This window comes from Syngnathus floridae, chromosome 5 (genome assembly GCF_059516105.1).
Source record: "Syngnathus floridae isolate MCC-2025c chromosome 5, RoL_Sflo_1.0, whole genome shotgun sequence".
Taxonomy (NCBI): domain Eukaryota; kingdom Metazoa; phylum Chordata; class Actinopteri; order Syngnathiformes; family Syngnathidae; genus Syngnathus; species Syngnathus floridae.
In genome coordinates this window covers 11,444,944-11,463,307 of record NC_142417.1, presented here as the reverse complement: position 1 = coordinate 11,463,307, position 18,364 = coordinate 11,444,944, and the positions used below count along the sequence as shown (strand labels likewise).

General features: G+C 38.3%; 1 protein-coding gene across 1 annotated transcript; it reads left to right on the top strand.

The window, feature by feature from the left end:
- Positions 1–73: 73 nt before the first annotated feature.
- On the top strand, positions 74–17,803 carry slc15a4 (solute carrier family 15 member 4). The gene is made up of 9 exons (XM_088375209.1): positions 74–282; positions 499–1,127; positions 2,874–3,166; positions 3,913–4,057; positions 4,189–4,269; positions 7,107–7,284; positions 8,789–8,947; positions 11,155–11,313; positions 15,721–17,803. Exons 2-9 carry the CDS (start codon positions 543–545, stop codon positions 15,870–15,872), a joined length of 1,752 nt encoding a protein of 583 aa, XP_088231335.1. The 5' UTR covers positions 74–282; positions 499–542; the 3' UTR covers positions 15,873–17,803.
- The last annotated feature ends 561 nt before the right edge of the window (positions 17,804–18,364 follow it).

Sequence of the window (18,364 nt, the reverse complement as noted above, 5' to 3'; positions counted from 1 at the left end):
GTTCCACTTCCTCTTTTCGATCATGTGACGTCAGAGGCGTCTTAGCAGATCTCCAACTAACGTGGATATACCGACAGGAACAGTGGACAGAGTAACACTTGTATTATAAATCGCTTATTGAACCACGCGCAAATCCAACAGCTTGTTGACTGCTTGGGTGTCACGGGGTAGTGATGTGACACTTCTGGTTGACTTCCAGTTCTCCATGAAGTAAACGTTTCAAGGATAAACAACATAAATGGAGATAAACCCTCCGTTGGACGCGTGTCACTAAGCTTCACGGTAATGTAGCTCTAAAGTCGCACCGAACTGTCAGATTACTAAAGTAAAGTTAGCTTACGTTTCTTAATAAGTTGACGACTGTATGTGCCAATATAATAACAAGATATGGCCGGCCGGGTCTTATGTTTCAACACTGCGATGTTTTCATGCCGATGCTATTTAACAGATACGAATAGATTGAATCATGATTCAAATCGGTTGTACTGATCGTTGCAGGACTGGACTCTATATAAGGAAGGAAGCTGTCAATCCTTTTGACAATGGCTATCAACAAGCATACCAACGAGAGCACACCTCTCTTGGACTCGGATAATGGGACTAATAGGAGACCGTCAACCCCATCAGTTTTCCAGGGAAGAAGACTTGCATGTGCTGCTATCTTGCTGGCTGAATCACTGGAAAGGATTGCATTCTATGGCATTACATCCAACCTTGTCCTCTTTTTGAATAGTAGCCCTTTCTATTGGGAGGGCACGCAAGCCAGTCAGGCTCCCCTGATGTTCATGGGGGTAACTTACCTGATATCCCCATTTGGAGGCTGGTTGGCCGATGCATACCTTGGCAAGTTTTGGACGATTGCCTCAAGTTTGATTTTGTACTTTATAGGTATTCTATTTTTCCCTTTCCTTTCAAATGAAGACACCAGAGTAAATATGTGTGGAGAAGAGGGTGCATTTCCAGTGCAACCCGCTGAGTGTCTCAGCACAAACAGTACTCCTCCAAGCAATGTGACCTGCCCCATACGTGCACCTTATTGTGGCCCGATAGTTTACAGTGGACTTTTTTTCATTGCATTGGGTGTAGGGACTGTCAAGTCAAACATCACTCCATTTGGAGCAGACCAGGTATTGTACGAATAGCATCACATTGTGATTTTAACCGTGTTTAATTAAGAATGCAAATGCCAATCCAATTGTTGTAATGTATCTAAATGTGATCAGTGTTAACATCAGCCTGCATAATTGGGAATGCAGTCAGACATAGTTTCGTCAGACATGTGATTTACTTTATCTTTACCATGAGGGTTCACTTAGACACGCATGTTATTCATCGTCAAAGCCAGTTTATTGTATTTTGCACACACAAAATCACACACAGAGTCACGACCACAAACATGCGTAAGGAAAGTACCAAACATGGAGAATAAGAAGTGAAACAATGCTCCCATTTCGGTAGGGAGAAAAAACTTGACTGCTAAAGTGCATATAAATGTTAAAAAACAAACAAAAAAACAGTGATCAGTTTTCTAAACCTAATCACACCAGCCATGAGAAAACATTTTCACAGGAGGGCTGATATCGTTACCTCAGAGAGCGGCCTGTGCTCATTATACATTTCTGACTTTGTGTCAATGCTTTTGATCATGAACAACCACACTGCTTCAGATAAGACCCTTATGTTGCAGGGAACCAAAAGAGAAAAACAGAAATAAATAGGTCTTGGATTTCACAACAATCAAAAACATAACAGTGTACAGAGTAGATCAGTCAGACATTTGAATGTAACTGATTGCCATTGGAAGAATCAGTGGATAGAGGCACACATGTTCCAGTAAGTGGAGGTGAGCGAAACATTTTTAAGTGCTTTATATACATTGTATTTTTCTGCACGATTCTAAAACATTATTTTACTTTTCTAAAATCCACACAAAAACAACGAGGAACCTCAGAAAATAATTTAAGCTCTGAACCACTGTTCTGTTTTTCCTTTTCATCACATACAGATATTATCTATTTGTTTCCTCCAAAGGAGTAACTCTATGTGGGTCACTGCTGTCACAAGAATACATATTGAACCAAATGTTGTGTAATCTATTTCTCTTATTGTGCTATCACCAGAGGCTTCCTTAAAGAAACAGATCAGAATTCTTTGCCCAGCATTCGATTCCCTGAAAAAAGGTTTAATCCACAGGCGAGAACCTAAAATGATTGTATGCTGCTATTTTAGACATTTTGGACCATTTAATGTGTCACTAGATCATACATTTTGGACTGGTTTACTGTATTATTTTGATATAAGTATTCCCATAATTTAGATAGCATTTATACCGTCAGATTTTATGTTCTTTCTTGGAGAAACATTACGCCACTTATTGAATGAAAAAATGTGACTGAATGTCAGCAAAATAGGAGGACATCCATATAGTAAATACAATAACACAAGTCTGAAAATATTAAAATGAAAATGGCAATATTTTGGATAAGGTCGGACGCGCTGTCTCACAGAATCCATATTCACCTTTTTTCAGAGAATTAGATGCCATTGATATTTGCAATTTTATCCCATATAGACATTGACTAATCGAATGCTGGAGAAAGAATTTCGACCCCTCTGATCTTTTCACATTTCACCGCTCAAAATAATACCAACTTTTTTGCACAGCAGATGTGATCAGGTTGTTAAACGTTTTGAATATCTTTTGAGTACAATAAGGACTTCAAGTTTTGCTGTTGTTGTTTTTGTTAACATACTGAAAAGTTTTATTCCGGAGTTCATTTAATAGACGACATGGGCATTTCTAAGGAGGCTTTATGATTTGCAGTATTATATGTGTGTGTAACAGCGACACCTTTGTTGATGTTCTCCAATAGGTCAAAGACCGAGGACCGGAGGCCACACGCCGATTCTTCAATTGGTTCTACTGGTGCATTAACCTTGGTGCCATCTTGTCACTGGGAGGTGTAGCCTACATCCAGCAAAATGTCAGCTTTGAGCTTGGCTACATCATTCCTACCGTGTGCCTTGGGATTTCCTTCCTTGTTTTCCTCCTGGGCCGCACTGTTTTTATCACCAAGCCTGCTGATGGCAGTGCTTTCACGGATATGTTCAAGATACTGAGCTTTGCCTGTTGCTCCTCAAAACCCAAAGAACCTGATTTGCTCAGGTAATACGTCATCCTTGTCTATTAGTTAAGCTGAACATTACGCACCTTAATTGAATAACAAAATGATTGTGCTGCGTCAATGGACTCCAGTGGGTAATGTAACAAAGCTAACATGTCTCTGCAACAGAACATGAAAGTGTTTATTTAGAATAATGCAGCTCGGTGTGGTCAAACCCTTTTCTCATCGCTCATTTGATCTTGATACTTTTTTTTCTTCTGTTACTGACATCCATCTTACGCAAGGATGTTCTCATGTGTATCTGCTTGACTTAAAACCTAAACAAGATAACTAATAACATCTGAAAATCTGAAAATTGACATTGTATCTTAAATTACCAAACACAAGTAGGTTTAAAGAAACTCTTACTAAACCATCTCGATCTCTAAAAGCGTCTTATCTACTGAATTCGATTGTATATAGGTTGAAAAGTATGTCACTGACACCCCCCCAACAAAAACAGTGACAGATAATTTTAAAGACCCATATAATACAATCTTGTATAGCAATTTTCCTTAAAATTTCATGAAATTAATGGCAATTTTTTCATTATAATTTCTATTTCCTGATGGTGAAATGGCCACAAAAGTGTGGCCGATAGCAGTATCGTTAAGTTCATTGGAATTTGTACTGTAATGGAGGCGTCGGGATGGAAACCCAAACTTGTGACACTCAGGACCTTGTTAACATGTACGGTGATCAATGTCAGTCACAGATAAAAAATATATATATCCTTTTTGTTTTGTAGAAGCTATAAACCATCTCTGTTGGATTCTGCCAAAGTGACCTATGGAGGAAAATTCCCTGAAGAGAAAGTGGAGGAAGTGAAATCTTTGGTGAAAATCCTACCAGTTTTCTTAGCCCTTATTCCTTACTGGACAGTGTATTTCCAGGTAAATCAGTTGGGAATTTATAAGATGTATTTTATACAGTGACAAAATTGAGTCTATAAATATAGAGAAAACACATTAAAGTGGGTCTGGGAATTGAATTCTTTAATGTTAATCTGTTCATAACATTACAGATGCAGACGACATACATCCTGCAGGGCCTCCATCTTTTGATTCCTGTTGCTGCCTTGAACAGCACGACTGACTCCCGCATGGTAAATAAACAGGTCATGCCACAACTAGTATAGATTTGTTGGCAAGATTGGATATTTCTTTTTGTATACTGCACCTCAATACCACTGCACCACGTTTCGTACAAAAGGAGCCTAGATTGCTGACTATCTACTCTCATCCTCGGCAGTACACTTTCCTTCACCTCACATAAAAACATCATCCGGTCCGCCTACTTCCATCTCAGAAACATCTACCACCTCCGGCCCGCACTCACCCCACACATCACTGCCATCCTCACTGTCCCTCCTGCCCGTCTCGTCACTTTGGGTTGCAGGGCATTCAGCCATGCTGCGCCCCAGCTCTGGTACTCCCTCCCCCCTGGCCTCCGCAACACACAACCAGTCCCACACTTCAAATCTAAACTCAAAACTCATCTGTTTAGAAAGACCTTTTCACTCTGACCTCTGTCATTGTCTCCGACCACTTCCTCTGACGTCTGTTATTGTCTCCGACCATTTCCTCCTCTCTCTCTCTCTCTCTCTCTCTCTCTCTCTCTCTCTCTCTCTCTCTCTCTTTCTCTCTCGTGCTCTCTCTCTCTCTCTCTTTTTTTCACTCTCACTCTCTGTCTCTCTCTCTCTGTCTTGTTTGTTTTTAAATGTGTTTTTATGTTTTTATTTTTATTTAATGTCCTTGATGTACGGCAACCTTGAGAGTCTTGAAAGGCGCCTAACAAATAAAATGTATGATCATTATTAATATTTATTTTATTATAATAATAATAAAATGTATTATCATTATTAATATTTATTTTATTATTATTATTATTATTATTATTATTATTATTATTATTATTATTATTATTATTATTATTATTATTGAAACTGTAGGTCACTGACCCAGTGACAGAGGTAGGGAACAGCTGGAGTCCGGCAAAGGTTGTGGTAATGATTTAGGGATTAAGTCACAACTTTACTTAACAGACTAATACCTTGCAGATTAGCAACCTGTCTGTAGTTGGAACACTCCAGAACAGCCTCCGTTTGATGGCTCTCGATTAATTTAGTTGTCTTTCCATCTTTATGTGAGATTATTATTGGCGTAGATTTTTGTTGGAAAGATATTATGATGAAACATGGCCGGAATAATCTACAGTCTTGCTTTATTTTCTCATCTGTAAAGTAGAAGTACCGCATACAGATACGCAGTCCATTTACATGATATAACACAGCTGTCGTTTCGGGTACCTTTTCAGATAATCGAGTCATTTTAACGATTAGAATGGAATGTATGTATATCTTTGCCTTAACTTTATATTTGACCTAAACAAGATCTAATGTTTAATGCTGACGAACAACATGGCCGGTTGTTTTCTTTCTCCACATACTGCACAGCACACACTATCAAAAATGAAACACAGACTTTGTATGCTACAAGTCTTAACACTTCTCAAAATCAAAGAGGAAATGAGATTTGATGCCGCAGTGTTTTTTTACTTCCTCACCTGACACAGCTCAATGGCATAACTAAACAAATTAGATCTATTCAAGGAGACAGAACACTGAAAGTGGAACTGCAAGTGAATGAATGTTTTGTAATTATTTATGGTGCATTACATTCAAAGCTAAATGCAATCGCTTCTTCTCTTCAGTGTGTGTGTGTGTGTTTGTGTGTGGTTTTTTTTGTCTTCTGTTTTATGAACCTGTCTAGCTATCTAAGTGGTATTAAACATGCAGTAGATGGATGGATATTATGTACCATATATTTTATACTGAGGCATGCTGGAGAATGTGGAAAGGGTATGCAGTCTTTGTACTGTGTCGATATTTACTAAATGTGTTTCTGAGTGCACATAGCGTGCGTGCCGCTTCCCTCTAACCACAACGTGTGTTGCTCCTAACCGTGCAAATCAATTCAACCCTTTTCAACACTAACTAACAAAAATTCAAGGTTTAGTGATGTAAAAATAAATCTGTAGTAATATGCGTTCCTCTGCTGTTTTCATAGATATAATAGAATAGAAAATCAGATTCTCTTTATGCATCCTCATCGTCTTTGCACGAAACCCACGCTTGTCTTTGGGCCCTCTTGTGAATACATATGCATGAGTAGGAACAGAGCAATTTGTCATGTTCATTCTGTTCGAATGTGCACTGCGACATTAAGCGCATTGCTACAAATGGAATCTTTTAGAACTTGAAGAAAAAAACAATTGCATATATGTCTGGTTTTTCAGCATCTGTCGATCCATAATTTGCAGTCACCTTGCCTGAGTAGTTTACACTTTTTAGATGCAAATGCTTACATACAAACATATCCACAAGAATACTACTTAACTGAGTTTTACCTGCATCCTAGAAATTGCTGGTGTAACAATGGATAAGTGTAAGGGAACTCCAGTACTTGTTACTTATACAGGGATTTGTATGGAAAAGGAAATTGATCAATTTGAACACTTTAATTTGCTAACAATAGACACATTTAACAAAAGTGAGTTTATCTTGGGAAGATGATTTTAGCCAGAGAGACACTCAGAAGGCATTTTAACTTTTGCAGAAACATTTGCAGGTTCCTTTGATCATGGTTCAAACTTCTAGATGACTGGTTGGTGTAATAATACTCCACATAGTCTGCTTGCGGATCAAAAGGGATTCTTTGATAGAGACTGTTGTGGAAATACATTCAAATGCGTCGGTATAGTCCAGTTTTCAGTCACATTTAACTATGACCACCTGGGGGTGCCAACGTAATAGCAAGCCAAAAGTGCATCCACATACAGACTCAGTCAGCTGTGTTAGATTGTGGAGAAATTCTCCACAGCTTTCACGCTTTATTGCATTTTATACAGTTTTATTTAATCTATTTCCTCTAAATCCTCCAGATATTTCGCTTCCCGGCAGCCTGGCTCACCATGTTTGATGCTGTGCTCATCCTCATGCTGATTCCTCTTAAGGACAAAGTGGTGGACCCTATTTTGAAGCGGCGTGGCCTGTTGCCCTCCTCTCTGAAGAGGATTGCTGTGGGGATGTTCTTTGTCATGTGGTCGGCTGTGGCAGCGGGTGAGTACACAAAAACATGTGTACTCTGTCTTAGAAATTGACCTGGCAAAAAAGATAGAATGAAGTTAGGGATTATTTTGTCAAGTTTCAAAGATGGAACAAGCTCCACGTCACATTTCATATTCAAGACTAGAAAACATGATGCCGAACTGCATCTGTTTGGAATATGGCACTGAATTTTTAACATCAGCCATATAATATTAAGTGAAACAGTAAATCTCATTACATTATGTCACAGATCGATAAATAACCCCGACATGTGAACAGCCTGTATTATGTACATCTAAGATACCTTTTCAGAGGACATTGGCATTTTAGGATGGAAAGATGGTCCTCCGACATATTCAGTTATGAGATTGAAAGACCAATCCAGTGTCTGCTTTTATCACTCACTTCTGGGGGAAAAAGTAAAGCCCTTTCACAGCAAAATAAATTCTGAATATTGCAGCGAGCAATTCCTGGGAGCGATGAGAAAGGGTTTACGATGGAGCAGGCATGTGGGCATTGGTCACAGAACAGTGAGTTTGCGCACAAGCAGTGTGGCTCCCGCATTCACTTAGTTTGGACAAAGCGATGACATTGACATAAATGTACTCTACACTTTCCATCCACTAAGAGCCTTCCTGTACCTGATTTTGGAATGTGGAAGGAATCCGGTGTACTGGAGAAAGCATGCAAACACAGAAGTCAGTTGGGATAAACCTGCAACCCAGGTGAAAATAGGTGCTACTGAGAATAGTGCAGTTGAGGACGTTGAATATTCAGCCTGCAACTCTCCTGCAATGAAATGGCTGCAGTGCAAGTTGGACCTCCTTTGCATTACGAGAAGTCGCCAGATATAGTATACTGGCCTGCAAAAAACAATTGCTATTTGATTTTTGTTTGTGTACAAAGGGAGGGTGACTGAAGAAAGCAGGCTCTCATAAAATATGAAGCCTTTTTTTTACAATATTCCGTTATTTGCTTTAAAGTATGGCTTCTAATTTGCATCCAAGGGAGCTCAATTGCCAGGACCCGGGATCATCTCAGGGTGTTTAGTAAGGAGGGGCTAAGTCGGGTTGTGTGTTTGTAGTGAAGGACTTAGTCACTGCATCCCAGTCGCTGTATGGACTGAGATGGACAGCTTCTATTATTGCATGGTCGGATTACATGACTCCAACTGCTCTCCAAGTGCCGCATTAAGTGTCGTTATGATATGAGGCTTCCTTTCGGCCTTGTCTGCAAACACTGGAGCTGCTGGCTGCACAATAATAGCCACCAGGTTCAGTAAAGAATGAAGTAGTGGTTAATGGTCTACTTAAAGTGGCCATTTTCATAAAGGACTTCTCGTCGCGGTCATAATACAAAAGCACGTGGAGTTGAGCCTAATGAAATGGATGGAAATAAAATATAAAAAAATCGCTTAGTCACTAAACTGGCAGTGAGGCCACATGTCTAGTATTGTATATGAATTTTTGCTTTTGACTCACAATTAATGTCAAATGGCCTGTTTTCCTCTTCCCAGGTATTCTGGAGACAAAACGCCTGGAGATTATCAATGCAAATGGTCCCATTGACCAAGTGCTTGGCAACGTAGTCTACTATGCAGCGGATTTACCCATTTGGTGGCAAGTGCCTCAATATGTGCTGATAGGCATCAGTGAAATCTTTGCCAGCATTGCAGGTACTTGGATTGATTGATTGATGGATGGATGGATGGATGGATGGATGGATGGATGGATGGATGGATGGATGGATGGATGGATGGATGGATGGATGGATGGATGGATGGATGGATGGATGGATGGATGGATGGATGGATGGATGGATGGATGGATGGATGGATGGATGGATGGATGGATTGATTGATTGATTGATTGATCAGCAATCTGCGGTTTAACACTGATGCAAGTACATTCCCTCCTGGGCCATCATGTTTCTGGTCTAGGCTTTTGCTTTTCAAAACATGGATGCTGGGCAGTGTTGAAGCTCTTTTGTGGCATAGGCAGAGTCAAATGTGGCTCCCTGTCTGACCCGACTCCAAAGTCGGTGTCAGTGCTTGCTGCATTTTAATAAATGTTTGATACTGGTTTTCTCTCAACAACTATTTCACAAATTCATCTCTTCTACTAGAATTTGCAGAAGAGCTTGTTAAGAGCTTCTCTTTCTCGCGCTCCCTCGCACTTGCTCTTTTGCTCTCTGTCTCTCTCTCACTCATGCAAACAGATATGCCACAGCGGGCAATGTATAAGTAAAAGAAATATGTCTTAGGTTAGAATTGTGGGTAGCAAAAGTGTGTTACCGGGGAATACTACATAGTTTTCCGTCCCACTATGTACAGCTTATAAGTTTTAGTGCTTTTACTTACTGCCAAGTTTAGTTGCGTTACCTTCATTTTTACTCCAGTCGATGTGAACTCTCTTCCACACCGTGACTTCCATGGCAATTTTTTGGATAATTTAACAATTTCAACAGGCATTCACTTTAGATATTGCAAATTATATTTATGCCTATCCTGTCCCCCACTTTCTTTCCCAAATTAAAACCAGTTTATATTAAATTTTGTAATTACAATGCATAGATATAGGCATAAGGTTGCACAGTGAAGCACTGGTTCGTACGTCAGCCATCTTAGCTAAGTTCCCTAAAATAATTTAAAAATTAACCCTGTCTCCCTCTCGCTCCATACTTCAGCTCGTGCATCAAGGAGAATAGTCTGACAGAATTGTGACATTAAGTATGTTGACTAAAAAGATAGACTAAAAAGATATTTTTTTTTCTCTTAGTCTGTTTTTGTTTGAATAAATCAAAAGCCACTACCTTCAAACATATTCATTCCGCTGTCTTGAAAGACACCAAGGAACTTTTTACTTTTGTACAAGGCCAGTTTGTTTTCATTTTGTTTTCTCAGAAGAAGTACTCTTGACATTTTGTTTGCAAGAAAAGCACTTTTACCTGCTCTCTTGGGAAGAAAATGCACAATGCATTTGAAACCCCATGTTCTTTTGTTTTTTCGGGCTGAAAAGGTTACATTGTTTGTTTCATTCATGGTGGGTTGTGAACATCATTTAGATTTGATCTGAGACTTTTGTTGCAAATTATTACCTCACACTGTTTTCTGTTTTGCAGGCATTACTTCTTTTGCTGTCAAAAATTGCAATCAAAAGGTCCTATCCTAGGATACAATCCTGATACAAAAACGCAATAATTGAAATCACGTAGAAAGGTTCCGGTTTACAATGCTCTAATCCCAACGTTTTTGTAACCCCCTTACCAAGACATAGGCATCAATATGTTAGGAGGCTGTCATATAAAGCAAACATATTCAACCTCCGTTCTGTAATCTTCCTAGACAGATGTAGCTATCGGGCTGTATTTGAAAAATCACATGAGGTGCCATGAAATTATCAATGTCAGCTTCTAGGCAGACTGGTCTGGTGGTGGAAAATAAGACACCCCCCCCCCCACCCCCACTCCTCACCTCATGCTTTCCATCTGTCTGTGCAAACAATATGATTTGTCTTCCAGAAATTTGAAATGTGGTTGTCTTCCAGACTTTAGCATCGCATAACAGATTGACAACCAACTAGAAAATGCTGCCAGACTATAGACAAGGACCACCAATTACCTTTGACCTTTATATTGAAAACCAGTGTATACAATTTCAAAATGCTTTGGTTATGTTATGACCAAGTTGTGCATTCTATTTTGCATTCAGAATTTCACAATTCTCAATTATTACCAATTACTCGATTAATCGTTGTTTGACACATCTCAACTACTCTTACTACTACTTACAACTACTCATCCATTCAGCCATTAAAGCTACCAGCCAAGCAGCCTGATGTTTTCATTGACACTAATGAAATAAGTGTGTTCTCTTTTCTGCAGGACTGGAGTTTGCTTACTCTGCTGCACCCAAGTCTATGCAGAGTGCCATCATGGGGCTCTTCTTCTTTTTCTCCGGGATAGGCTCCTTTGTGGGCTCGGGTTTGTTGGCCATTGTGTCTCTCAAAGGGATCGGCTGGATGTCATCCCACAAAGATTTTGGTAAGAAAAGGTGACAATTGAAGGTGACACATCCCCAGCCTCTTACCGGTTTCTCACAGATGGTTCAGTAGTTTGTGAATTTTATTTAGAGGTATAGAAGGATAAAAATCTGGCAAATAGTTACTATGTTCAAGAGTGACTCTACGCATTTTTAAAGTGAAACCATAATCATGACAATCAATGGAAATTTTCTAACCTTAACATAGCAGAACTCTCCTTCCGTCATGTCTGATAACATTTCTAGTTTAGGCCTATACCAATTTAGTTATAATAGCTACATCTTATCTTGACAAAGAAGCTACAGTATATTTTGCTTTCTGAATGGCCCCTCCTCCCCTTTAAAAGAGCCATGTTAGGCTAGCATTATGTGATTTGGTTGTTAAACTGGATCATCATCACAAATGATTGCTTCTGTTGTTTACACACACAACAACAACTGACCACACTTGGAACACACTGCGGTATGCTATTGATCACGCATATCATGCATGTGAGTGTGGACTCGCTGGTACCAATTTAGATTGCTGAAATTTATTTTACCAGGGCAGGACTAGAATGTTCATAGGTTGTGGTGATTTAAAATCCACTTAAGGGGGTTGTGAATTAGTTGTGGAAAGGGGTGGCAAAACACCCTGTGGAGTGCTGCTGTTTTAAGAGAATTTTTCCAGAATAAATAGACGTGTCAGCCTAACGACTCAAGGTTGTGTAAATCTGTGCGCAAGTGTAGGTGGCAGAATGAATGATGGGTTTCTACCGACAGAAGGTTGCTGACCAAGATGACATTTCTATGACCATGTGGTAAAGATGTAAATAATATAGCCACAAAACCCTAATAGATCATTATTAATGTGCATCTGGAAGGAGTGCGATTTTGGTTATGTTAGCTCTGGGTTACACGCTTCATAAAATCTATCACTTTCTCAGCTGAGCTTCATTTAAGGGGCAGTTAATGTTGAGCCAGATTGGCCGAAAGACCTTTTTTTTTCTTCTTGTCTTTCATAAACACATCATTTGAATGGTGAGCTAAAAAAAATAGCACAAAACATCCTCGTGGCCACAGATTAAAAAAAAAAAAAAAAAACTAATGACACAAAGCTTTGGTATTAAGTACAGTCAGGAATTGGACCGTTTGTATTGTGGCTGGGTTTTTTTTTCCCCCACATTTTGTTAGATGTTAGCATATTGAGTCCTCTTAGCTCTTAAGGTGGTAACGTTTCGGCTCATTTCCATGGCTTCAGGCGTAATGGTGTTCAGTAAACAGCTTCCTGGGTGAACTGTTCTGAGTTTTACTGAGCTGCACTGGCCTGAAGATAAATGAGGAACATTAATCGCAGTCTGGGGGTCTGATTACACCTCCCCGCTCGACTTTACTAAAGCTGTCCCTTGAGCATTAACATGGAGATGGAACTACTGGTCCGGCATCACACGCCTTGATGCTGTCACTCTATCTCCAGCTGCTCATCCTGGAAAAGTCAGCATGTGTGGAGTGTTGCATTTAAAAGTTCCAGTCTCAAAAGTGTCTTTCCATCACGTTGGAAAAGCTGCAATTCCCTGTTTGATGTTGTTGGCAGGTGCGTTTACAAACAAGTAGTCATTTTGCTGACAGTTTGGATTCATGGATGACTAGATAATTTGCGTTTAAATTTGTTGAAGTACATTCCACTAACACACATGTCAACCAAAACAGTTTGCGTAGCAAGAAGGTAGAGGTTAAATCTTCAAAGCATATAATGTTTTAAATTAAAATAGATTATTAGATAGATTCAGGAAAATATCTTCAGCTGACTTCATTCTACCTGTGTTCAGTAATTGAGTAGCATAGAGAAGTATATATATTTTATGATGATTTAATCAATGCTAAAGATTGAGCTCTGAAGATTATCTCCCTAAATGTGGACCGATGTTTTCAATAGGGCATCGCGGTACTTACCTGGTCCACAAACCACCCACACATTATGGCAGCTGGCACAATATTCAATCAAGAGCTTGAGAAAGATTTTTCCCATTACAAAGATGAAAACACTGGTTTTATTAAGTTTCTTTAATCAGAAATGAAGTTCATCAAAATCAACCCTTGTTTTTTTTCTCTCACACTTTGTGTTTTCATAGTAATAATAATGATGACAATAACAATATTAATCATAATCAGAATAATATAAAATAACAACATAATATGTAGTAGTAATATATTGTATACTGTCCTGCCCTATTCATGAATTAAGGCAGTGGTTCCCAATTTTTTGGGGGGGCAGAATTCTTTGGCGAGTAAATTGTTATTGCTATCACAAGCATAATATAAATGCTATAAATTTTCTGTATTTAATTTAAAATTCTTTTATGTGGCTAAATGTATTTTAGAGTGAGCTCTTTTCTGGACTGTTCTAGTCCCATGATGACAAATGAGCTTCAAGTTGTCGGAATCTAATATCAGATTTTCAGGACCTTTGAAGACATTATGAACAGATGACATTGGCACATCCCACTAAAGCAGTTTTAGGGTCACATTGAGTGAAATGTCAGCATTTTAATGGAGGTCTTTTTATATAACAATAGGCTTACTTACCATGGGCTATAACTTGCAGTACGAACAGAAAACATGTAGCTGAAACAACGATCTGATTGATTTCCCCTCAAACCTTTGACGAATGTACAGAATATGAGTTAAGACTATTAATTAAGACTGCAGCCGTATGACTATTCACTTTATAATCTTTTAAATTAGTTTATTGGATTTGGATGACAATCCAAGTGTGTTCATAGTGCCCCCATTTTGCTTCATCTCTCATCTGTGAACGACATTGTTTCCCGCTTTATGAATTATTTACACAGCCTTTTGGTATTTTGGTCCACCTGTCATAGTGTAAACATTTGACTAGATTAAAATGATGACAGACTCAACATGGCATACGACAGATTATTATCTCTGCGTGTTGTCTTTCATGAATGCTGTGGCACAACATCACAGTCATTCACCAGTGCTCATCAAAGATCAACACCGTTGTGTTGAAGGCGCATCAACAGACGTCTCAGTTGTGTATGTTGCATCCTGTCATCCCAGTGATTCTTTTCTCGATTGAATGTCTAATTACCAAACGGCTTTGCACACAACAGAGACTTATAAAAAAAAAATTGTGAAAGCACATTGCCATGTTGTGACGCTCTACTGAGTGCGACAGATCACGTAAATCTCAAAGATGTTTCATACGAGTTAATCCTGTTGTTTGATCAGCAGGAAAGAACAAGGCGTTAAATCATGTACAAGAACATGAGGGGTTTTGTGTTAGCACAGGCCTCCGATGTGGGGAAGTGAATATGGCTGCTGCAATGGTGGAAATTGTGCTATGTAGTGCTTGTTGACAACAGCAAATCGATTGGTTAATCCTTGCACGACACATTTCCATGCCTGTGGAATGTGTTGCTGTGATTGTGCTGCTCATGAAGCTATGTTTGCTAAAATCGTTTGAACATTTATACACATAATGTAAGTGACCTACGTACAGTATGGTAAAAATATTAGTATGAAACAAAAAATAAATCACAATGAGTATGTTTAATGCAAATTTTGATTCTATTTTGGTCATAAGGACACCATTTCACTACAGAACATGCTGTGAACAATTTGTTTTTATTGAGGAATAACTATGATTGCATCAAGAGTGCCATACTATGTACCATAACGGTACATTTAAGAATTTGCCGATAGCAAGCTACTTGGACCTCCCAGTTCAAAGGGGCATACTAATGAACTTTTCCTCGGTAGAAAAGTCTGATTTCCAACTTTGCTTGAATGCAACATTTCACTGTACCTTTGATGTAAGATTTGATGTTTTTTTTTTTTTAACCATAGGTGAGTTCCACAAATTAATGTGTTGTATTTTAAGTATTTTATTTTTATTTTAATATGTTTTTTATTTATCTATTTTTTAAGAATTTTATTTTAAGTACTTTGTTGTGTCCCATTCCCAGGGGAAAACAAGTTTCAGTTTCTTTTAATAGGTATCAAAGACACCCACGTTGATCTGTATGTTCTAATTTGTCACTCATTACTTTGTTTTTGTAGCTCCAAAATGGGAGATCAACCATATTTGTTTTTGAAAAGTGAGTTGAAATGCAAGAAGGCAGCTTGCTGAATGGTTCCTCCTGACAGTTTTGTCTTTGCTGAGACCCTCGGTACAAAACAGGATGTTGTTTGTCAAAAAAATTAAAAACCTGTTGTTACGCAGCACGTCTGCAGTATTCTTTTACAACATGTAGAGTAGGAACATTGCAAGATGGCCTCTTTTGATTCTCACAATTTACTTGTGTCATTTTGTCAGTCATCCACTCTGTGAAAAACCATCACATACCTGAACTTGCAACAGAAGTGAGAAATAAAGACTGTCCTGTTTTCTCTCTCCGTCTCTGTAGGAAACATCAATGACTGCTCCCTGCACTACTACTTCTTTCTCCTGGCCGGGATTCAGGGTGTCACTCTTCTCATCTTCCTTATCGTCACTTTTAAATATGACAAGCAGAGGGGCCGAGCAGGAAGCCAAAGGCAAAGACACATCTCGTCCTGATCCTGGTACACATGACCTCTAATGCTCACATCCTACCAGTCCAATTATGACTCATCTGCATGTACATACTTACTAGTCAGATCCTAAAGTTCCCCCACTCACTTTAATCAAGAAGTGTTTATATTATGTTTTAAGTGCTCTGTTTTCCTTTAAAAATGTTTTCAAAGACCGCATGGCTTGAAACACACCTCGGGAAAAATGTTGTGCCTAATGCAGGAGAGTTCCGTCACACATCTACTATTATCTAAATATGTTGCCTTTATTTGCACTAGACCTGCAATGGTGCCAGAAGATTTCAGTTTAAGAAGTATACATACCTTTTTTCAGATGCAGGTTTTGATAATGAAAATATAATCTTTTATGAATGTTATTAAAATAATGAGATGTATAATACGTAAACCTAAAAAAAAAAAGAAAACATTTTGAGAAGTTAAGTACAAATGAAAGATATGGTGTGGGTGAACAAAGGTGGACATCATCGTCTTCTAAGTAAGCATGCGGGTGCTTTTAGAATTAACCAATCACATGGAATTTGGCGCATACTGCCACCATTTAAAGTGCTTTTGATTAACCCCCAAGTAAAGTTCAGATAATCTAATAGACTATTCGGGACATTTTTTACAATCTTCCATCTTCTTCAGATCTTGGGGCTATGTGGTAGAGAGGCAAGAAGGAAGCTTAATCATACAAAGAAGAAAAAGACACTCTCAAATGTGTGGCAAAAAGTAAACTTATATACAGTGGACTGAATATAGTACTGATGGAATTCCCACCAAGTCAGAAGAAGCCGACTAGAATTTTAGATTGAGAGGCACTCTAAATTTTAGAATTTTAAAAATCTGTGTCGACAACGATTATCATTTTGAAAGTGACAGGGTTTGCTCGCTTCTGCAGCCAGATGACCTCTGTTTTTAAATTACTATTTTCTCAATTGAGTTCTGCAGGTTGAAGGTCACATTAATGTGGTAGAAACATTGAAGTGATTTATCTCAGTCTCATTTTTATATATCACAGAAATCTTGCTTTTTAAAAAGCACTGTATAAAACATTTTTACTCTAGCAGTTTTTGTTATTCAGTCAGCAGTGCACTATTTTGTTTATCTACTTTCACCCCTGACCATGTGTGAAGCATCAACATTTTGTCAAATATTTACAATGATTTTTAAAAAGAAAATTATGTTAAATGTACTTTTTCTTAAACATGCTTGTATTTAGAGGGGTTATTAGAAGAGTGTCAGTTCCTGACAATATGCAGAAACGGGAGCGGATTAAAATGCAAATTCTGTTGTGCATTTTGTAATTGAGGACCTGATAAATGTTTATATTATTAAGGTTCTTGTTGGAGGAGTCACAGGAGTATAATTTGTGTTTTTAGCATTTCATTTTTATAAAAAATATTCAGTCCACTGAGAGTTACATGTTGAAATGTTGATCACTCCTCATGATGCCAATGAAGCCTCAATAATAATTTTTATTTTAGGTGGCGAAACTGTAATAGTCAAGGTAAAGTCTGATAAAAAGCTGTAAATACATATTGGAACTGGAAGAAAACTACTCCACCATATTGAAAGGATGCATGGCAAATGTTGGATCCAAAAATGTATCCACAAGAATTGACTGTTTTGACTCTGTGTTGTTTTTTTTATTAATAGGAATGCTGTGTTGTCACTCAAAATCTAGAAAACCTGGTTCGATAGATTAAGAAAAAGTGTTTACAAACCATGTATTTAAAACTGCCTTGTGAGAACTTTGATCAGAGTTCATTGTGCCGCTAATGTGTTATATTTGTAAAATCATGTCAGCCTTTAGGATCATTTTTATTTGTGTTTGATCCATTAAACAAGTACTCCTTGTTAGATTGCATTACATTTTTTGCCTCAATTCTCCATTTTGGGATGCGGCATTTTTCCATTAAAATGTTTCAAATTAAATCAGTTTTGCTTAATTTCAAAGCTGCTTCCATGCATGATGGATGGATGGATAAATGGGTTACTTTTGGGTTATAGGAATGTAACATTTTATAAGAGCAAACATGTCAACTTGAGTAGCTATCATCATACCATTATAGGGACGAGACTTTATTGGAATTCATTTGTTTTTTTTATATGACAAAAATACCCCTTGGGCAGGCTCTGTCTTGGCTAAGGTTGCAACAACTGCAGCTGTAGCAAGCCCTCACATTGTGCTTGATCTGGGAATGAAAGCTATACTTGTTTTCATCAGATACAAATTGAAATAAACAGTCACAACAAATCATTCTGTAATGCAAAGCGTTACAGTGACAAGTCTCGTAGAGGGCTGTTTCCCGTTTAACACGGCCCATAAGTAGCTGTGACTGAACAGACAGCCTGTTTGAAAGTCACGTTAATGCCTCAGGCTCAGAACTCAAGTGTGACAGTGTTTCTCAATGTTGAGGTGAATAACTGGACACATTGATAGTATCCTAGGGGCAGAATTGGATGAAAATGTCACCCCTGTTATTCTTATTAGGA